The sequence below is a fragment of the Podarcis liolepis genome (assembly GCF_965112155.1).
Source record: "Podarcis liolepis genome assembly, chromosome: 4".
NCBI lineage: Eukaryota > Metazoa > Chordata > Lepidosauria > Squamata > Lacertidae > Podarcis > Podarcis liolepis.
The window spans coordinates 3126835-3150106 of record NC_139558.1 but is presented as its reverse complement, the minus strand read 5'-3'; the positions used below and the strand labels follow the sequence as shown (position 1 = coordinate 3150106).

Below are 23272 nucleotides of genomic sequence, written 5' to 3'. Positions count from 1 at the left end.
TGCTGCTAAATGTTGTTAGGATCTGGGGTCCCTTTACACCATGTTAACTTAGAGCTTTATGATAGCTTCTTGGGTGTTGAATTGCTCCCTTATTCTGCATACCACTTAAAGATGAGGCCACAACAATCACAAAAAGTCTGTATTTCAAAGAGTTTTTTGCACCAACCTGAAATATGAACTAGGGAATGGTAGAGAATTTTTTTTAGAGCATGATGGCTAGGGGTTGTATGGGTTTCTTGCATAATTAAATTTGCAATGGCATTGTTGATTTAGAATGTTTAAATATACAGTATGTCTGTGCTTTGGGTAGTTATGTTCACATATATATGAAAGATTCCTCTGCAACTTTTCTTTCCTGATAGGGAAATGGAAAGTAATGAGAACAGCAAGTGATATGATGGGCATGAGTTCCTAGGGGCTGGATTGCAGTGTTAATTATTCCCTGATGTTTAGATCCATTAGCCTCTATGGATCCAGGCAAAAGATGCATTTGTGTAATGATGTCACCTTGACATATATCAAGTTACTCATCTACTACACCCCCTAAACCCATCATGCTAGTCAATCTTATAATATACTTGTTCATATCTGGTGGTGATTGTTTCCTTACTTAAATGTAATGTTTGCTGCACTTGTTCTTTCCATTGCCATTTAATGGCTTTTAGCCAAAATTTTCCATTTGTCAAGATTGGTTTAGTCTCTAGAATTTTTTCTCAACAGAAGCAGTTTTAGGGTAGTGCAACAGGTTTGGACACAGTGGGCAACACACTGCAGGAGGCACCACAAAAAGCTGTAGAACTAAGTCCAAGAGATGTTAGTGTTGCACAGGGTGCCACTGAAATTTGAGAGTACAAAGTCCACCACTGATTTGCAGTTCATCTCATTGTCTAAGCCTAATGCCATACTGCTAACCAAAGGAAAGAGCAAATAGAAGCTACCTGATCTTGTCACTATTTGCAGGCTTGGAGACAGAAAGTGTGTAGGCAAGAACAACATATTTATGGAATACTGGGAGTCAGCAGGGAGGAGTGTGGACCTCAATGGGTACCCTATAATGTTGACCCGTAATGCCAACACTGGACATGAATATGGAAAACCAGTCCCAAATGTACAAACATAGAGCAATCAAGTGATGTGAACACATGGGAGAACCAGCAGTTGACTCACCTTGACTATGCATAAGCAACCCTTGTTTGTTTAGGTGTAAGGTTGCCAGACCTCCAAGGCTGACATGGAGTCCCCAGGTTTGCCTGCTCCCTCGAAATGGCAGGTGGAGGACTTTAATTCTCCTGGGACACCTTAATTTTTTAAGGTGGGCTGGAACACCTTAATTTTTTTATTAAAAAAATAAGATGACAGTTCATGCAACTTGCAAGCTTCAGCCTGGCAGGAGTTGAAGTTATTGCCTAGACTCTCAGGGGGAGGAGTCTGCACTTCTCCCCTCCCTCTCCCCATTAACCTCTGTCTCTGGGGCTCAGCGGTGAGAGGGAGCACAGAGGTGGGGGAGAATTGTTCTGGCCTCAAGAGGAGGAGGGGATTATGAGCATGGAAGGTGCAGGGTTGCAGGGCGCATCTCATGCAAGGAGCAAGTGCATAGCTTGGGGGTTCTCCTGGACACATCTTTGTCATTGAGAGGCCCAAGTTCATCTGGTCAAAACATGTGATCCCATTGTTGAAACAGCTGCACTGGCTGCCCCTCCACTACCAAGCCAGGTTCCAGGTCAACAATACAGTGGAGGCATGTATGGATGACTGAAATGATATGTGCAAGGCAGTTTAAATGCATGGAATTCACTACGTGCATTCTAATGTTAATTATTGCTACCACCACTTACTCTTATTCAGTTGTAGTCCCTCCCCTTAAAGTAGATATGTGTAAATGAGTTGCTCCCACCCCCTCCCACCCTGAGCCTGATTCAATTTCCACAAACATCAGGAAGAGAAAATGCTACCAATGAAAGGAGAAGATGTTATATTCTTCCATAGATGGAAGGGAGCATAAGAATCACTCTGGAAGACAGGGTGCACAATAGGCTTATGGTGTTGTAGAGTTGCTATCCTCCTTTAAATAGACATTGCAGTTTCAAAGAGGACCATTTCTACATGCACTTCAATATCTCTATTGTTCTGTGAGGGAAAAGATGATCTATTATTAGGATGTGTAGCCAAACTCATTTGTCTTAAGTGATTCCTCCATAGAAATCTGTTCAATAGAGATACTTTGTTCTATATTATGAGTATAATTTTCCTAAAGGATTGAGTAATCAATGTATTGCTTGTTTAAGGAGGGAAAAATTAAACCTAATTGATGGTGTGTCACCAAGGACACTAAGGAAGAGGCAGAAAACGGGGGCGGGGGTAAGAATCAAATTGAAAATCACTAGCAAGGAAAGGAGGGAGAAAGAGGGGAGAATCTGAAAAGATCATTATTTTGTGTGTGACACATCAGCTCGATAGCTGTGGGAAGGGGGGAAAGCAACAGTAAATGTAATATAAAAAGACAAAATTGGTAATAAGCAGTGGCATGTAGAAAATATCTTGTGGTGTATAGCTTTTCAAATTATCTTTAATGTGCTAAGCAATTTCTGTTTGTAGCTATGCTCTTTAAATCCCAGTGCTTGCTTGATTTTTTTCTAATGAAAAGGCTATTGATGAAACGTATTTTATTTCTTCTTCTTCTTCCTTTTAACTATTTTTATTTCTTCCATAATCTTAGACTCTTTAGTTAATACCACTAAAGAGTGAGTTCTTTGATCCATCGTTATGCAATGCTGTTCTTTTTAATGGCTAGATGCTTAGCTATGTGATGTGACTATATACTGAGCCAGGGCAAGAGACATTCCATTCCAACCAAATAATGTCAGCTCAGGCTGGATCTAAAAACAAACTGAAGTAGGAAATTATGGAGAATGGTCCTGAGTTGGTAGAATAGATATCATTTCAGACTGCTGGTGTGGAGGAGTTGCTGGGGTTGAATCGCTTGTGTATATATTTTCTTTCAGTTGTCTTAATATGGGAAAACGTTTGAAAGACACCATCACCTGAAGTCTAGAACGATGCAACCCACTTAAACCCAACCATCTTATTCTGCTGCATGTGAAGACCAGGTTATTGGACTTTCTCTCTCCCAGTGCTAGCCCAAGACATTTTGCTGCCTGAATTCAAGAAGTCTACATCAGTTTAAACCCAAATTCCTAGGTTTATCTGGGCTTGTCTGGCAGCTATTTTGCTTTGAATGAGGTCTGAAATACAATCTTTAGCTGGCTCTCTTAAGACATTTTATATCTTTGCTTTCTTCTGCAACATATCTTTGAGATTAGACAAAAACTCCTGCATCATCACAACTCCGTCTGTTCCAGTTCCTGTCATACTCGGATGGGAAGAAATTGTTTGTTTTTTGTTTCTTAATAAATCTGCTCTATTTATGACTGTGATCTTAATTATGTTTAGAGAGATGTTTCTCTTCAGGGAAATACATTTCTGTAGTCTTATGCTGTAAAAAACGTGTGGTGCTGTCAGCTCTTTCCTGCACATATTGGGGGGGGGGGGGAATCCATAAATACAGCTTCAGAAACCATTGAAAGAAAAGTTCCAAGTGAATTAGAATTAAACCTTATGGGCAGAATTCACTGAAGGAGCCCTGTCCATGGCAGCCCTGTGTAAGGATTTCCACTTTCATAAGTGGGCTTCCTCCCTTTCCTCTCCCTCCGCATGTGCACATCCCAAAATGGGCTTGAGGAGGTCAGAAGAACCCTCAGAAGAGCACCCAGGGGAGGAGGAGCAGGGTTATCTCTGTCTGGCAAGCTGAAAAGCTTGGGCAGATGCAACTACTGGAAGAGGCTAGGAATTCTATCCTATATATTCCCCACAGTGAACATCCTGGGTTGAGGTCAACAGCTTGAGGTTGAGTCCTGACAAGACAGAAGTGCTGTTTCTGGGGGACAGGGGGCAGGCAGGTGTGGGTTATTAAACATGGCTGAGATTGTGCTTCTCCCATCTCTCTCTCAATAAAGATGGGATTTATTTATAAAATAAATTTGGGATATCAAATTTCAGCAGACCCTGTGTGACACTAAAATTTGGCACCCCTTACCTCTTGCACTACAGTATTGTTGGAGTGCCTCCTGCAGCATGGTGCCCAGTGTGGCTTCACCGGTTGGGCCACCCTTCAACTGCCTCTGATCAAGGTGGATGTACCACACTAAGGACAGCTGGTAACACTTCATTGCATGATATTTTATTTAGTAGACCCATCCAGTTACCCACTCTGGCTAGTATTAGTAAGCCAGGATGGACAATGATATAACAAGCGCTTGTCTGGACACACCACTGCAAGTTTCCTGTCCACATCATCATGCCACATTAACTAAAATGGATCCCATAACACTGGGTCTGATCAGCTGGCACTGCTACAATACGCTGCAAAAATGAACAACTGTATCTTCAATGTGTCTTGCAAACTGATTGCAGCTAGACAGCGTGTGCTCCAGAGGTCTACCACATAGTCATTAACCAACCCTTGGACTACACAGAATTACTCTTTGAAGAAGCAATGGGAGACTGTTTGAGGATGTGATCATATAATAGAATTGTAGAGTTGGAAGGGACCCCTAGGGTCATCTACTCCAACCCTCTGCAATGCAGGAAACCTTTGCCCAACTTCCTGCCAACACATACCTGAACATGCTACCACTAACTGATGGAGGCAGCAAAGTAGGTTTTTGTGTTGTCTCCAAAAGAATTATGCCACTTATGTGGCTTATGCTCCTTGCTCAACCCATGTCATCAACCTTGGTGTACCAAGGAGCAAAATGGGCTCCACAGCTCTGGAGGGGGACCTCAGCAGCAATTGTGTCAATAGCACATTCCATACCAAGACTAGAACTTTGACAGGATCACCTGCTCTATCCGCTAGAAAATCCCTCAGATTCTATCAGTCTCCAAGGATGGGTGACTGTAACTGGTTGCCATCCCTGCAGGGGATAATTTCACTATGAGACCCAAGAAACTGAGGCTAATAAGATGGAGGAGCTTTGGATGGGTAGTCTGGAATTCAGTGCAGATGTTGCACTTTCCCTGATGGAGCAGCTGCACTTTCTGGGAGTGCACCTTGATTCCAACTATTACTGCAGGCCAAACCTCTGTAGCAAGCAGTGCTTATGCTCAACTCCAGCTAGCTCACCAGCTGCAGCTGTTCCTGGACTGAGATAGCCTGGCATCCGTAGTCCGTGCTCTAGTGGCCTGCTGTCTGAACTATTGCAATGCTCTTGAAGATGGTTCAGAAGCTGCCTCATGCACAGAGCATGGCAATGGGACTATGTATCGCTGGTCCTAGGTGCACTGCACCTGCTACCAGTGAGCTAATGGGCCCAATTTAGGAAGTTGGTATTAACCATGAAGTCTAGATGAAGTCCTGCTGCCACTGGTGCTACTGTGGGACACTCTGTAAGGGGCAGTGACCCAAGGCAAGGCTTTATCAGTGGTGGTCTCCTGATTATAGGACTTCCTTCCTAGTGCTGTACATTCGTCTCTCTCATTTCTATCATTCAGAAAAAATCAGAAAAAAGTTTCTGTTCACCCAGGCATTTGGTGACCGAAATATAATGGTTTTTATCAGCTTTGAAAATGTTCTTTTGGGGACTGTTGTGAAATTTGTTTTATATTGTTTTAAATTCAGATGTTGCGTGGCCACCTCGGACTCCTTTGGGATAAATGGTGGGGGTCAGGAACCTATCGCTTTGTCTCTAAGGGCTTGGCACACTCTTCATAATGAATTTCATATATTTGCAAGTACTACATACATAATGGGAAGAGTTAAAAAAGAGCCACTTCACCTAATGAGAGGATTGGTGTAGCTGAACCTCACCTCCCGTATAATGAAACCAAGCTGGGCAAGTTGGGTGCTAAATCTGCTCTTGCCAGAAATGCTTTTCTGGTATCCAGTGCTATGAACTTATGTGCACTACCAGAGAGAGGAAAGGCAGTTAACTCAACCCCCCTGGCTTCTATCCAGGCTATCTTTTTAGTAAAAATGCAAAAATAGTGAATTTCAGAGGACAAGGAATGAATCCAAATTCATTCAGGCCTCATCCCCTCAGAAAGGCAGACCATGCCTACAATTTGTCTCTGATTCTGGCAAAAAATTAAACATAGATAGACTTTCTCTATGTTTTTGGAAGGGACTCCAAGGGTCATCTAGTCCAACCCCCTGCAATGCAGGAATATCACCAAAGCATCCATGACAGATGGCCATCCAATCTTTGTCTTAAAAATCTCCAAGGAAGGAGAGTTCACCACCTCCTGAGGGAGTCCCACTGTTGAACAGCTCTTACTGTTGGAAAGCTTTTCCTGGTGTTTCATTGGAATCTCCTTTCTTGTAACTTGAAGCCATAGGTTCGAGTCCTACCCTCCAGAGCAGGAGAAAGCAATGTGACTTACATAGTGAAACAATATGAATTAGGAGGAATTCTTTTATGCTGCAGCCCTATATAGACCTACCTGGGAGCTCCACTAAACACAACAAATGGGACTTACTTGTGAGGGAAGGAACTCACTGCTTGCCTGTGCTTGTGGTTCCAATCATACTGGCTTGGTTTATGCCAATACTTAGTCCACTTTAGCAGTACAGACTTGTAGATGAATCAAGAGTGAACTTGCCTCTGCTGTCACAGATGGCTCACAAATGCCATGACTGATGTCGACTCAGATGCAAATCATCTACCTCTAAGAGACAAAGAATGAAACAATGATTCCTTTTTTTAAAAAAACTTCTTTCTAGATTGTAGATTGAATCTGTGTAGCCCCTTTATGTCTGTTGATGCCCCCTCCACAAAATAAGTAGTATTGCTTTGCCATTCCCCCTCCCCACAATTTGATATTCTACAGTATCATTTACATCCCTCACCCAACAGTCCATTTCACCTCAAACCAAGAACCTCCCCACAAAATCCTTCCTTTGCCTTCAGGGCATAGATATCTAAACAAAGAACATTCACTCTTCTTCAATTTAGCCTTTTCTTCTTTGATAGGATTACCCAAAAAGCCTACCCCCACCTCCCCTGGAACTTAATCTGTTAAAAGCTGTATTTCCCCGAGTTCTTCAGGTATTTCATTTAACAACAAAATAAAATTAGCATTTTTAAAGTAAAGTTGGTATTCTAAGCAAATACGATATTTGGAGGACGAGCAGGAGTCTAAACAGAGGCAAATGGCATATCAGACTTTTCAACCAGATTTAATTTTGACCTAACAAAATTCTTAGTTTACCATGCTGTATTGGAAAAGAAAATAATGGCAGAATCAGAATAATCTGCCTACTTTTGCATATTATTTAGAAATACAAAACACATAATATCTGTAAAAATGCTAAACGGAAATAAGCATTTAATTATCACTGACTAATCCTTTTTAAAAAACTGCTTCCTAAAAGTGAAGCATATTGAATTAGTAAGTGAAGAAGATTTTCAACATTCAAACTAATATAAAATATTTCTAATTCAGCAAAAGATAAAATCACTGAACTGGTAATGGAAGGGGGGCAGAAAAGGGTCTGCACTGTTGTAAATATTAGAGAATGTATTAGAGGCTTTATTTTTACTTCCTTGCTCATGCAGAAGGCCAGAGCAGTAAGCCTCATTGAACCTAATAGGACTTACTTTTGAGTAAAACATACTTGGGCTGCTGTTTTGGTAACAACCCCATGTGAGCAAAAACATTTCATTTTAGCTCCCTGTTTATTGAATTTAGTGTAAATCAAAAATAAGGCATACAGTCCCTTGAGCTGAAGTCAGAACTCTGGGCCTCTGTATAAGAACCTTCCATTAATGTTTTAGTAAGCTTTAAGAGCTCCACTTCCAGTGGGGAATGCTTATTAGAGCATTAACAAATACTCAAATGGGCATTTTGCAGTGAAAAATACTGCCATAATGTTGCAAAATGACTACAGGGACTTCCCTCTTTCTGAGCAGGGCATCCAACATGCCTCCTTGTGGGTTGCAGTTTTTAAAATGACTATTTTTGGCAGCAGAATTTTCATCAAATTGTAATAAAGCATTTCCCTTTGGTGGAAAAAAAGAAGCAACTGTCCAATGGAAGCCAGAGAGGTAATCATGTAATATAAACACTCATAGATACAAGTTTTATTCTTTATTGATAAAGTAATCACACAAAGAAATGTCTTGGGAGTAACTTCAAAGGCCACTTAAGTTTTTCACTCTCATATTCACTTTGCTGTTCTTGGTACCTTTATAGCTTCCGATTACATACCGATGGATGCCTTCCCCTCTCTGTGGATCAAGACCCACAGTCTATCATTTGTACAAGGTTCCACGGAAGCCAACGGGGATTTATTTTGAATAACGACTCATGGAGTTATTTTCTCTCTGAAATAGCATCTGTCTCTGCCACAACATCTTAGAGCAAAAGCAGCATCTTTTTTCTCTGGCTGCATTAAGCAGAAATCTCCACCCCAAGCGATTTTTCCCTATTCAAGGTGACAAGGGAGGCTTAGGAAACATATGCAGCACCAATATGGTAAGCGTGACATGTGTTCATTAAAAGCGTTTATGATGCATTCTTTGGGGGCGAACATGCTTTTCTGCATTGTTAAGTTCCACATTTTTGTTATTTTGTTACTATAAATGCGCACTATGACAAGGTCATATTCACAGGCAAATCTTTCTGTTGCTAATTACTAGTGATTGCTGGACCATTCCCCATGTCTGATTTGGAATTTTAAAAAACAGGCTTAGTGCTGGATTAACTGAGGCAGAGCACCTGTCCCACGAGGAGGCCTCTTGATTTGGGATGGCTCTTCAGAGGCTGCTTCTGGTGCTGGGACAGAGAGAGACTGAGGTTGCCTTTGGTGTCCTGCCCACTAACCACCCAACTAAGGTGTTCTCAGCGGCAGTGTTAGAAGAGCAGAAGACTGTAGTCCTGGGTGTTTTCAACATTCATGCTGAGTCTACTGTGATAGGTCAGCTTAGGACCTCATGGTCTTCATGGGGCAGTTTAAAGCAGGGCATTGTCCCATGTACGGAGGAGGAAGGTCTGGATATTGGGGCAGGGGAAATATTTGCCTGTTTTCATGGTCCAACCACTTCCAGCTGAGTTTAGAATTACAGCTCCTAGACCTCCCTGCAGAACTGGGAGACCAATCTAAATGGTCTGTCTAGGAAAATAAATGGAATCCCATGGAATTCTACACGCTGTGGGGCATTTTCTACCAGACAGAGCTGGTGATCCTGTTGATGCTCTACTTGTGCCTACTGCATGTCTGCATGGATAGCTAAGAATGTGTATTTTCACTGCCATCCTCAACTGAGGCAGATGTCAAAACACACTGGACAACCTTTACAAAGCCCCACTCAGTGAGGTCTATGAGCCTCAGTTAATGGAGCAACTAGATCCATCAGTTGCCAGTCGTGATTTGTTTGCAAGGAGCTTTGAGGGTAAAACAACTTAACTGCTCTATTATCTTGATACTATTACAGAGAATCCTGATGTGGTATCCAAAACCCCATCGAGGCAAGTTTTATGGAATCAGTTTCAGCTGATGCAGCTCAAGGACATGGACAGTGTTTTTTCTGATAGGCATCCATCCACACACACTCTCGATCCTTGCCCATCCTAAAGTTTTACTATGTGAGTAGAGGCAGCAGTGAAAGTGTCACTATAAGAAGACATGATGTGGAACTGCAGCTGCTTTAAATTATAATCATATTCAGGTTACTCAGAAGTAAGCCCTACTTTGACTGACCTGGGTTCCTAGCTTTCTGAGATGGCTCCAAGAGCTCAACCAGTAATGGAATTTAAAGTCTTCTTTCTTTCTATCAAAAAGGAGATGCCCTGAAGTTACTAGTTTAACGGCATTTCAGTCTGTGGCATACAACCTTTGCAACAGATTGTATGCAGTGTAGATTTTGAAGTGTGAGCAGAAGTGCACATATAATTGAGAATACCAATTATATTCAAAAATTAATAGTCACAAAACAGCTACCTTCAGGTTTAATTGAACCTGATATTCCTCCCTTTAAAAAAATCAGGGGAATTCAATGATAAAAAACCCTGCCTGATCAGAGTGAAGGCTTGTGTTGGCTCAAGAACTATAAAATCAGGAAATTGAAAACTAAGGTTGATGCCTTAACATATGGTCCCCGTGATTAAGAATCATTTGGGTCTTGTAATCAGGATTCAGATTTGCTCATTAGCAAGCCAGTGGGACAGGGAATAAAGTATGACCAGTGATAGAAGACCACAAACTCAAGATTAGGACTGAAACAAATCAATTGGTGAGCAATGTTTCATTTAAGACATATATTATAATATAGGAGAAAATGAGGACATGAATTTTGAAGAAATCAAAGCAAAATATAAGGGAAATATAGAAAAAATTATAAAAAATATATAGCATAACATAGCTTGAAATTGTCATAATAACTGAAGCAATCAATATAGCCTTCTAACTTCCTCCAGTCCACCTAGTTGTGAAGCAGAATTTCTAAGATCCCCAACATGTAGAAACTCTAAGTAACTTAGGATCCTAACATTGGGATCAAAGGAATTTTAAGGCAAAGTGATACCAGTATGCTGAGATGCACCTCTGTTTCTCCACAATATGCAAGTCAGACATGTTTATGATTAATTTTCATAGATTTTTATCCATTCAGAGAACCTTTGGAGAATGCTGATTCTGAATTACATTCACAATGTGCAAGTTTCACTGTGCTGAAATTTGGCTGAAAAACAGAATCATCTGAGCTGTGGGGACACAGTTCAGCCCTTTTGATGAACAACAACAACAAATTCCCAAGTTTACAGGTGTACAAAAAAACCCCCAAAACCCTACTTTGAACTCCACAGCATAACACGTGAAAGACCCCCTCAGGGGTCCATGTAACATCTGCCAGCTCTGGTAGTAGGTGGGAGCTTTCAGTGTTCTCGAATAATTGTGGCTTTGCAGCAACAATAGTTCAGTAGACACCAATTATTATACTTTGTAACTGCACATCTGGAGCCATAATGTCTTGGAATCACATGAGGATGAAAGAACAGATACCAGATTAACATTGCCAAACGTCATAGGGAACCACAAAATACCTTGACGAACTAGAGCATATTCGCTGCCAGAGCATGTCAGTTTAACATGAGAGAACGGCCAGTGTGCCACAAGAAATACATTAATTAAATAATGTAAGGGCTCCCATGAGCCAAAAGTACACACCCAACCGAGACTGCTCTATGCATCTCTGCATGATTTGCTGCTCTGGCTCTGCCTCCTGCCAATCAGCCTCAACTGGGGGCAAATTAAGCACTCCCATGCAGAGATGCAGCTAAATTGGCCTGCCCTGGGATGAGACATTTGTTGTTTCTAAATGAGTCACTGCCCTGCCTTGTTTTGATTAGGAGGCATGCCCAGAATGTGACACAGGGCTCCTTCCTGGGAAGAAAACTAAAAATAAACTGCTCTGGATATAAGACTGCCTCTAATTTTAATTTTTTAAAAGAGGGTATCGCAGCTAGTGGAAATCACTTCTATTTCTCTTCCACTTCCATTTCTCTGAGGAACCCTCACTCCTTGCATCAGAGGAGCATGTGGGGTCACTCCCTCTTTTAGCCAGAGTTCAGGTCCTCTTCTCAATGGATCTATCTGTGACAGCTGTTAGGCAAGCCACAAAAAATGCACAAGTGGGACTTTCTGTCCCCGCAGCCATCTGCGTACCTTCCACTATGCACTTCTTCTTGTATCAAAAGACAAGCAGAGCTAGAAAGAACTCAGAAGTTGTGGGTGTCTGCAGCAACATGTCCTGCTTGTTAATCTGGTGATCTAGACCAGCATTTCCCAACCTTGGGCCTCCAGCTGTTTTTGGACTACAACTCCCATAATCCTCAGCTAGCAAGACCAGTGGTCAGGGATGATGGGAATTGTAGTTCGAAAACAGCTGGAGGCCCAAGGTTGGGAAACACTGATCTAGACAACACCAGCATATACCATGCCAAATCCTGGTGCATGCAATAGCACTCACTGGATCCCAGCTGAGGTTCTGTTTTGCCCAGTAGCAACCTAGTGGAACAGGGAGTGAATCTCACACACATCGAGGAAAAACCCCAAAGACTGCTGAACGTAACTGAAATGAATTACTCAGTTTATTGATATACAAAGCTTAATAGGAATGAAAAATGTTGATGATATGAAATAAAATGAGAATGCATGTAGAAAAATGGAAAACAGAAAATTGAATATATGGGAATTGATACAAAATAGGTAAAAAATGATTAAATGATTAGCAATTGAATATGATTTGCATATGGATTAACAAGCAGCAGGCATTGACAAAGCAATCAATCAAAGTGAATAACGTAATTCCCATCTCCCTCCAGCCCATCTAGTTGTGAAATAATTCTAAAAGTTCCTAGTATATTAGCATATATTAATGGCAATGCTGCTCTAGGCCGCAGCAACACTCGTGTCCCAGTCAAGTGAAGTGATAGCCCTGCTCTCTTCTGCCTTGATCAGACCACACCTGGAGTCCTGTGTCCAGTTCTGGGCACCACAATTTCAGAAGGAGATTAACAAGCTGGAAAGGGTGCAGAGGAGGAAACCAAGATGACCAAGGGTCTGGAAACCAAGCCTTATGCTGAATGGTTGAGGGAGTTAGATACGTTTAGCCTGGATAAGAGGAGACTGAGAGGAGTAATGATAGCTATCTTCAAATATCTCAAGGGCTGTCACCTGGAAGATGGAGCAAGCTTGTTTTCTCCTACTCCAAATTTTCTCCTACTCTAAAGGGTATGACGTGAGCCAATGGAGTCAAGTTATAGAAAAGGGGCGTCCGGCTAAACAACAGCAAGAATTTTCTGTTCAACAGTGAAACAGGCTCCCATGAGAGGTTGTGGACTTTTCTTCCTTAGAGGTTTTTAAGCAGGAATTGTGTCGCTATCTGTCATGGTTGCTTTAGCTGATATTCCTGCATTGCAGGGGTTGGTCTAAATGACCCTCAGGACCCTTCCAACTCTACAGTTCTATGATTCTAACTCCCTCAACCTCATAAAGCTTGGTTTCCAGACCTTTTTTCATATTTGTAGAAAGTTGGCATGCTCTTCTGACAGATAGATAGGTACACATGTTCTTTGGTGGTAGCAGCTCTCCTGAATCTCAAGCAGCAGAGGATCTTCCCAGCCCTCTTCCCAGAGATCATATGACTAGAACCTAGGAATTTCTACATGCCAAGCATGAGTCTAGCAGGGAGGAGTGACCCCCCACCCATCAAGACTGTAGTGCTTAGAAATAGCAACCCTTTGGAGTTTCAGTGTAGCAGAACATCTAGGCCTCCTCTCTCTCTTGAAGATATGGGGCCTTATCCAGTGTTGCAGCTTTGATGGCACAACAAACTTCTGTGTGAGCCATGGAGCTCCCTCTCCTCTCCAGCCCCCCACATGTCCTCAAAATCAGTTCTGGGGGATTGGAGGACCCCCCAGAGAAGATACAACCCATAGATTGGCTATTGTTTCCAGCAGGGCTTTTTAAGTACCGTACCTCAACATTTTATATGTAGGCACAATATTTGGATGATCCACTACTATATGTTGTAAATCAATTTCACTAGGACATAATTACACATAATAATTTATAGCAGTATTGCAGGAAACAGCCTGTTTTGCTGTGTCTCTCTGTGTGTTTTCTTAATGAATTTATTATTACAGAAGTTTAACATTATCAGCAGCTGCAGTTTAGATAAAAAGATAATTCATTTGGTTCTGGTTGTAATTTTTTTTTAGTTAGCATTAAAATAATAATCATATTTGCCTTTCCATTGTTTGACAAAGACTTAGGGAGTGCTATGTTTCACTTCAGTACTTGATATATGGCTACAGTAATTAATAAAGCAGACATTGGCTAGTGCCTAGCAGTAAATAAGTAAGCGACATGAGTTCATCAAAAACAAATCAAGCTGAACGAACTTAATTTCTTGTTCTGATCAGATAACAAGCTTAGCGTATAAAGGATATGCAGTGGACATACAATGTCTTGATTTTAATAAAGTATTTGATGCAGTTCAGCATGACATTCTCACAGGAAAACGAAGAAGTGATGATTAGCCGCAACAGCTCTAAGATGCATACCCAGCAGGCGAAATAAATTTGAACTCAAAGAGGACAAAATATCAATTCTTAATGGTTCAGCATTCAGTTGGAAGAAGGAAGGGAACATGATTTCCCCCCTAGTGTGGAATTTCATCCCCACCCCTCTGATTAAGACGTTGGTTGTTGCAGTGGAATAGGCAAGCCTCCATAATCTGTGCACCACTAAACCAAATGCAGATCATGGAAGTGTTTGCAGCTCCACCCTGCATGCACAACCACACAGTTGTTTTATAGTATTAGGCCGACAGCAAAACCATGAAGTTTATTGAACCTTTGATGTACTTCCTTGCCCACATTGCCGATTGATTGCCTCCAGCTTGGCAGGCAGCAAGGTACACACTCCCAATGTTTGTTTTCCATGTGACTGCATCCAGAATTATCACTTTCTTTCTTTTGGAACACAATAAACTGTTATGACTATTGGGTGGTAGTCAACAAAGTTTTGCTCTGAACAGGTCTGCTGAAATTAATGGACCTTTCTTAGTCAGGCTCATACATTCTTATTCATTAATGGAGCGCTCATTCATTTCAATGAGTCCATTCTGAGTAAAAATTAGTTGAATACCACTCACTGTGTGCAATAGATTCATCTAACAAAATTCAGCAAAGACACTCTGCATTTTTTATAAGCTAATCAGAGTGAAATACGGACTTCACTCTTCTCAATCCTCTTCTGTGAATTTTGATTTTTGACTATTTGCTATTGGTACCTGCCATGATATCTGAAAGTAATCAAAAATTGAAATGCAATTGTATTTAGCAAATGAAAGTGTATAATAGAGGACATACAATGGTATTCAGTATTTTGACAGTTTCTGATTGTTCATATGCAGTGACACTTAAGAAAATCAGAATTTTGCATTCATAATTTGAATGGAAAAGTGGAATGCTGGCAGATATATAAATATTAGGTAATGGTGGTTTTGTCTCTATTACTGACCATCCCATCCGTACACTTTCACCAAGGTATCTTGTGGTGCAGGGAGAGAACAATTTCAATAATACAAAAATTCTTCCCATTCTTTGGGTTGTACCCAACAGAGCTGTCCTGTTTGCTCAAGGACATCTTCTTGGGCAATGGTACTCCTTTCACTCTCCTACATGTCTCCAATGCACCCACAAATCTGCTCTAGGGGGTTGAGGGAGACCCCAAAACAGACTGGGGGCACATGAGAAGAGGGAGAGGAAGTCCCATTGTTCAGGTGAAAATGCTTGTGCTAACAGAAGGGCTTCACTAGATCCCCCTGCATGTAGGAAAGGCTTTCTTGCTCCCTTTTATTTTATTTATTTATTTATTTATCCATGCTGCCTCTCTACAGACTTTCCCACCCTGGTGACCTCCAGATGTTTTGAACTGCGCAGCTTCCATCATCCCTGACCATTGGCCATCCTGGCTAGATCTGGCCACCCGGGGACCTGATTCGTGAAGGCTGTTCCCATGACTGCATAGAGGCTGGGGCAAAATCTTCCACCACGATTGTGCTCTCACTTCCCTTCCAGGAACTTTCATTAGAACACTTGAAAGAGGCTGGCATTACCCACTTTACCCATTACTGGAAACAATCAAAACACTTTGCATCACACAAGTTGAAAAATAATTGGTGAGAGGGAATTCATTGATCATTCCTAACTCAGCTTCTACTTCCCTTCAAGACTGTCTATTTATGAGGAAGAGGAATATTTGATGGTTCTAGTTATGAGCAGTGAATGAGATGGGATGTGCATCAATGGAGAAATTCAATGAGTTCCCAATGAAAGCATAATGACGCAGAGTTAAATGGCAGATGGATCTTTCCTAAAGATATGAAACTTGTTTTATGTGGGATCAGATCACTTAATCTTCTCTGATCTGCTGCTTGGAAGTCTTTGGCTGGAAAGAAGCTAGGGATGGAAGAAACCTGACTAGAATCTCATGAGCAAGTCCTATATTCTGCCACTGAACTAGGGCTGGTCTTCCTGCACAGCAGCACCTGGCAGCTATATGTTGTGCACATACTTCCATATGGACAAGTCTTCCTTTACGGAAATCAATGGAAGAAAAAAATGGCTAGAGTATGCACATTCCTCTGTTTTTATTTGTGTTCCATATGTGTTTCACTTGATCTTTTGGGGAAAACTAAATGAAACAAAGAGAGACTAATAGAAAGAGACCCTTCACTTTAAAATACCCCCCAATCAACCACACACAACAGAAACCTTTCAATATCTTAGGTGACTTAAATGATGGATATTTTACTCAGCAAGAGAAAGGTGGCACTGTCATCTTTTTGTGGCTATAACTACCTTAGAAAATAGTTCTTCTTCTTTTTGCAATATGTCCTTCTTAGACACATTTTGAGCTAATTAGGAGACATGCCAGTGTGCATCAGGTGTGCTGTGGTGAAGTAGCAGTGGGTTTTTCTAACTATATTTGATTGTAGTGCACTGCATCACAATGCCCATATTCTCAAAGCAGGAATTTTTCATTATATATGTGTAGCCTTTTGCAATCTCCTGACTCCTGCTCGCCTGCTGTAGCCTTAGATGGGGGGACGGGACCGATGCCATGTAATAAAACATTTATTAAAAAAAACACAAAAAACCCCAAACCATACATATCCACATGGATCAAAGAAAGTGCAGGGTTATGAAACATCCTCAATAGTTTTGTTAGAATCTGCTAACCCCCCCCCCCCATTTTTCTATAGAGTAGAAACTTGCAAAAATTAATGCTTGTTTTCTCTCACTGCTGCGAGACTTCATTGTAGGCTGGCCAGCTTTCTCATGAGCACACTCAACCAAACGTTGGTTGTTCTTGGGGTTTGGTGGTCTTTCAGCAGTAGCAAAGTGGTTTCATGATGGTAGGAACCAACATGCTTTATTCATGGGTGCAAGAAGGGAAGGAGTTCTGGATAGATCAGAAAAGAATTGAACCCTGTGGCAAGGCTTCAGTTATTTCTATTCCCTTGCTAGAAATAAGGCAGAACCAGAGATAACCTAACCCAGCCATAAGCCATAAATGTTCATCAGCACTCCTGGGAGGTTGCATTTGCTGAACAGTTGCTTTGGGGGGGGGTGTGATTCTCTACCACCTGCCTCTGCCCCCAAGGTGGAATAATTTGAGAACAAATGAACTGCAGGTCATCTGCTCCTCCTGCCCTCATCCAGACAGAAGACTTGGCTAAAAATAACAAACCAAATGTAAATTCTCTCCCCTCTTGCCACTAGCAAGCAGACATGCCCAGCAGTTTAAGGCTAGCCTACATACTGTATACTAGCTATGAGTCATGGGAGATTCGGGGTAGAGATAAGGGGTCAGTTAGCCATCTTCTCTAGATGATCTTCTTCCCTTCATTGTAACAGCCATCCCCACATACTTTGTGTTTTGCCAATGTTTATATACAATGTGTATATAGACCTCAAGGTCTTTGCTTCTAGTGACAGGATACTTCCTGAAGTACTGTTGTATGATTGCAATCCAAGGATCTCCACTGCAAAAAAAGCAAGTGATGAACAATGAAATAAATCTGGATTGTTATTTATTCCCCGCTCCCCAATCTGCTCCAATCCGTAGAAGCCAAGGCATATAGCATTTCATGCAAGTAAACTTCCTTGGCTCCGCTATCTAACATGAGGACATCATGGGCAGAGCCAAAAGAGCCTGCAGTGAGAAAACTGAACCTCCACTGCCCCTTTAGCTGCACAGCCTGCAATAATAATGCATGTTTGTGTTCATGTGGAAAGTTCACGCTGGAACAATTGCCTGGCTCAGGCTAGATAGGCCATACTAGATCTCACCTCCTTTAAGGTTTTAAATTCTCTTGGAATATGGATTCCAATCCTAGCATCCACATTCCTATAGGGATGTGTGTATTATTATTATTATTATTATTATTATTATTATTATTATTATTTGCTACACAAACAATAATTGTTAAATCATCTGTCCTTGCCTGTATCACAGCATGAGATGAGCTCTTCTGGGAAACAGCGACCAGATGACACAGCAATCAATGTGAAGCTGCGTGTGAAACAACCTTGCTCTGTTTGTGTGAAACATCCTTGCAGAAGCGGACCGAGAGTCAGTGATGACAAACCTGGCATTGGTAATCAGGCAATTACCACTCCTTTTCAGGCTGATGAGCTAGGCTAGCCAAGTTTTAACTAGAGTTAAACAGAAATGCTTGGAGAAACGATTACTTACCTTAGTTTGCCTGCCTGATGAAACCTACGTTAAAGCTGCCGTCGCTGCAGGCGTTGCAAGTGCAGTTTTAATTAGAAAGTAAATGTAAGTTTAATACAAAGAAAATTGTCAGCAAGACTGAAATACCTATAGCCAATTTGACACAATTCATCATGCATTCACATTAGATTAAAACTCTGTGCTGTGGCAAGGCATGTTAATGGGGTATATTCTGCACTAGATTAAAATATGTAGTAAACAGGACCACAATTATGTTATTGAGAAGAACAAGTGAACTCAATCCTGACGGTACAAAGAGAATATTATTCAAAATGCAATTATATAGTAAATGAGAATATACAAATATATTATTTTGCCCTTTTCAGCAGCACCAGCAGCACAACCTTGATGCACACCTAATTTAGGACTGATCCACACATGCCAATTTCCCATCATTCATCACTCACTAATCTTTCATCACTTGGTTACTCAGTATTTGGTAACTTTCAGACAAAATTGTGAACTATCAGAATTGAAAAACAGCATGTTAGAGTGAGTTTTGATGGCATAAATGTTCTATGCATGATAATTAATCTTGGATGGCTGATTCACACATGTGCAAGTTGTCACAGATAATGAGCAATTAACATGCATGACTGAATGAGCCTTTATGCTTTCAGCAATTAAAACATCTGGGAAACTGTGTAAGCGTGATGTCACCACCACTGTAGTTAAACCAGGACTTTTCTTGATATAATAAAAGCCATGCTTTGAAAAGCACATAATACTCAAAATAAAACATCCCTGCATTAACAACTATGTTAAGCACATAACATAGAGGTGGCATGTGCCATATTGACAGGACACATATGAAATCCTGTGTAATAGCTCCCTGATCAGTAGCTCTTGCTACAAATATTCTAAGCCATATACCATTGCCTCTTTAGGAGAAATAAAGGATAAGGTATGGTGGAGACATTTATTTGGCTTGTCAGCAGTGCTGGGGCTCTCATTAGGCCAACGAGGCAGCTACTTAGGGTGCAGTCTTCAAAGGGGTGCAATACTGACTTCGGAGAGGAGCACTTTTGAAACCACTGAGATATCATCTTGGTAGTAGATATGATGCTTTAACAGAGTTCTTTAATGACACAAGTCTAAAAGGTTTATATGGAAATACTTCCCAAATTGCTGGTGTTAGTTTGTGGTATCTTTTGTTACATGGCACAACATCCTTTTGGAAGTCAAGCTTACAAGCAAGCTATTACAAAACAAGGAAGCTGATTTAAATTTAGCTACAAGTCAATTGCAAGTGGCCAAGAATTACTTTGTGGGTTGAAGGTGTGATGAGTGTTTTCAACAAGTTTTGATAGATGCTACTGGGGTTGTAAAGGAGCTAGAAATACTACCAAACTTTGAGACATAACAAGTTAGAAAAGGGAGAAAGAAATGGCAGTTTGAGTATGAGGCCCAAGAAAAAACACCACAAGATCCAAAGCAGAAATTAAAGTATTCAAACTATACTGTCTTAGGACCATACAATCTGCTGAAGAGAGACATTCCAACAGCTACAATATAATTTCCTATTTGGCTTCCTGTGTGATATATACAGTATTAACATACAATCTGTTGAAGATGTACTTAAGGCCTGAAAGAATTTGGAGAAACCACTGATGTGCAATGGAAACAAAGATATCATTGCTGAAGAGCTGTGCTGTGAACTTACAGCAATAGTTTGAAGACTTCCAAAGTCCAGGGGTGATTCTGGCCTTAAATAATCTATCACATTTTTAACTGGAGGTATTGTTTTTGTTTGTTACTATGTTATATTGTATATGTGCTTTTATCTTGTAAACTGCCCTGTGATCCCTATGAATGGCAGTGTAGAAAACAAACAAAGAAACAAAGAAACTCTGTTGCTGGAGGTCTAGGTGATCTCAGTGGCTAGGAGTGCCTTTTACATGCATTGGATGGTAAAATAGCTACAGCTATTTCTAGAGTAGAAAAGGTTGACCACTGTCATTCACCTACATGTAAACTCCAGATTGGATTAATGCAATGTGGTCTGCATGGAGCTGCCCTTGAGATTGACTTTGGGCTCTCAAATTTCAGCAGCACCCTGTGGAACACTAACGTTTGGTTCCCTCACCCCCACCTCCTGGGCTCCATTCTACAACATTGCTTTTGTGTTCCCTGCAGGGCGGCATCTAGTGCAACCCCACCAGTCGTCCTACCAGAGAACCACCTCTGAGCCAAGTCAGAAGCTGCAACTCGTGCAAAATGTGGCAGCTCAACTGCTCACTGGGGTGCAATGTTGCCATAATATTAAGCTGCTGCTGAAAGAATTTCACAGGCTGTCTCATCCTCTACATCCCCAGCTGATCACTGTGCTCTGTAGGAGAGGGCACCCTGCAGATACTGTGTTATCAGGAGCTCTGTTGCACACAATGTCAGAATTGGGCCTTTAGTGTGGTGGCACCTCACCTTTTGGCACTGGCTGCCATTGCATACCAGACAGGCACCTTCTTGACTGTCTTTCTGGTGTAGGTGAAAAATGTTTCTCTTTCTAAAAGCATTCTTAAAAAAAATCATCCCAGTTGGTATCTGCCATGGATTTGAATTGATTTTATGTACAGTGGTACCTCAGGTTACAGGCGCTTCAGGTTACAGACTCCGCTAACCCAGAAAGAGTGCTTCAGGTTAAGAACTTTGCTTCAGGATGAGAACAGAAATCGTGCTCCGGCGGCGTGGCAGCAGCAGGAGGCCCCATTAGCTAAAGTGGTGCTTCAGGTTCAGAATAGTTTCAGGTTAAGTACGGACCTCCGGAACGAATTAAGTACTTAACCCGAGGTACCACTGCACTTGGATGTTCTTGTTTTAGACTGTTTTGACTTTTTTAACTTTGTTTTTATATAAGCAATTGTTTTTTATGTGTTACTTTATTTCACTTTGCAGATTGCATTTGGATACCTCATGGCAAGATAAATGAATGACTGAATGAATGTTGTTTTGGGTCCAAAGAGGATTTCTTCAGAAGTGATCTCACCACATCCTCTTCTGGGTGCCCCAAGGCTGCTGTGTCTGGTAAAGAGACATTGATCAACTCCCTGGCCCAGCTGGCTCTTCCCTGACTTCCATTTTTAATTAGCCATCAGAGGAAAGACTCCCCTGCTCCTGTTATCCGACAGATTTGCAAGCATTTTGAGCAGGATTGTCTCAGTTTTGGCACACGATAACCAAAGACTGTCAAAGAAGAATGAGAATCTTATTTGTGTGTGGACATCTCATGCTGGCATCATACCCCAGATCATACAAAAAGACAAGGCTGCATTGCTTCCCAGCCCAAGAGCCCGCTTTGAAATCCTCCTGCTACATTCACGGGCAACAGACCAGAATATACTTTGTTAAGGGCGCATGCTGCTTACAAGAATAAGATGCACGCACAGTGTATCTTAGCCGTCCCCACATATTAAACATCAGTAAAGTTACATGTACACAATATACTTTTTTGTGATGCTGTCATTTTTACATATTAACCTAGAGAATAGCTAAGCTGAAGCTATTTAGATTGTTTCAGGATATTTTCAATAGGCAGAAAAATGCTTCCCATTTTCAGACAGACTTAGCATTCCTTATGGAAATGTTCACATTCATTTGCATTGCCCTAATTACTTTCAGCAATAAGACCACAGAGCCTCATTTGGCTAGGAAGTGTTGCAGCAACATCCCATCCACTAACTAACCCAGGAAAAAGCAAGAGAAGGGGCTAGGAGGGAGCGGGGACAGAAATAGCAGCTTCGCACAGTCTAAGCCTTTATTTGGGAACAATTTCTATCCATTGAACTTCTCAGTTTTTGCCCCACTATCAAAAGTGGATCAGCCATGTTTAACACACAGCTCTATATTATATTTCACCTAACCAGAATTATTTAGGTTAATGGATAACAGTAGGCTTTCACTCTTGTCTGATGTTCCTAACCCTTCTTTTAGGCTTTATTAGCTTCTTTTGGATTCTTATGGAGATTTTATATATACAGTGTGTGTGTGTGTGTGTGTGTGTGTATATATATATATATATATATATATATATATATATATATATATATGCAGGTTTTGGTGTCTTCGGGTGTCTTCCCGTGTAAGAGTTGGGGTGTCTAGACACCCCAACTCTTACACGGGAAGACACCCGAAGACACCAAAACCTGCATTCCTGTACCCGTGAAAATCTACGAAAGCATATATATATATATATATATTCTGTTTTAACTCCTTTTACTGTTGTTGTTTTTAGATTTTAAATGATTTTAAAAGATTGTACCCCTCCCTCCTTATGCTGGTCTACAACCATAATAAAGTGTTGTGTTGTGGACAATAGTAGTCACAATTGTAGTAATAAATAATAACCATAATCAATGGCAGCATTTTCTGGGACAATGTAATCTCTCAACTCTTATTAGGAGATATGCTATTGCTACCCATAAGTATAACTGAGCCACAGCTATGTTTATCAGAAAGATTATTTGCTCAGTGCAAACATCACTTTAATAAAACAAATGCAATACATTTCAACAAACAACCTTTGAAACAAAGGAAATGCAGACTGTGTGGGAAAGATTTGGTGGGAAAAGGCTACCACTCAAATATTTATAATAATGGGGAAAGCATCTTTTTTGTGCAGCCCCCCCCCCCAAGCCACCCAGACACCTGCTTTGGCATTCTTCCTTTATATAACCAGAAAGGAAGACACACTTTTGTTCTGATGAAGTAGGACATCAAGTTAAAAGGGTTCAGAAATCCAAGATGCTGCTTACTTGCAGCATCCTTTCGGTGGGGCAACAGGCAGCAGAAAGCATGGAGCAAACGAAAATTTTTCAGCCTGCCACTTCAGGAGCAGATTTTGGAAGGCCAGGAAGACCTGAGATATCTTTTAATTGCAGATATTGACAGAACAAATAATTCTAAATGAAAGTG

At 41.1% G+C, this 23272-nt stretch overlaps 1 protein-coding gene across 4 annotated transcripts in view; it reads left to right on the top strand.

Annotated features, from left to right (window-relative positions):
• The window catches only part of LOC310706044 (uncharacterized protein), a 54162-nt gene extending 32398 nt beyond the window's left edge, over positions 1 to 21764 (top strand). For 2 of the 4 annotated variants that reach the window (XM_083501391.1, XM_083501390.1), the window contains exons 3-4: positions 18086 to 18227; positions 21257 to 21764. In XM_083501391.1, coding sequence (XP_083357517.1) covers positions 18086 to 18227; positions 21257 to 21294 — 180 coding nt within the window. In that variant the 3' untranslated portion in view covers positions 21295 to 21764. Of the gene's footprint in view, positions 1 to 3002; positions 3426 to 18085; positions 18228 to 19936; positions 20102 to 21256 lie in introns of those variants that run through there. The other 2 variants (XR_014525576.1, XR_014525577.1) reach the window with 2 other exon arrangements.
• The last annotated feature ends 1508 nt before the right edge of the window (positions 21765 to 23272 follow it).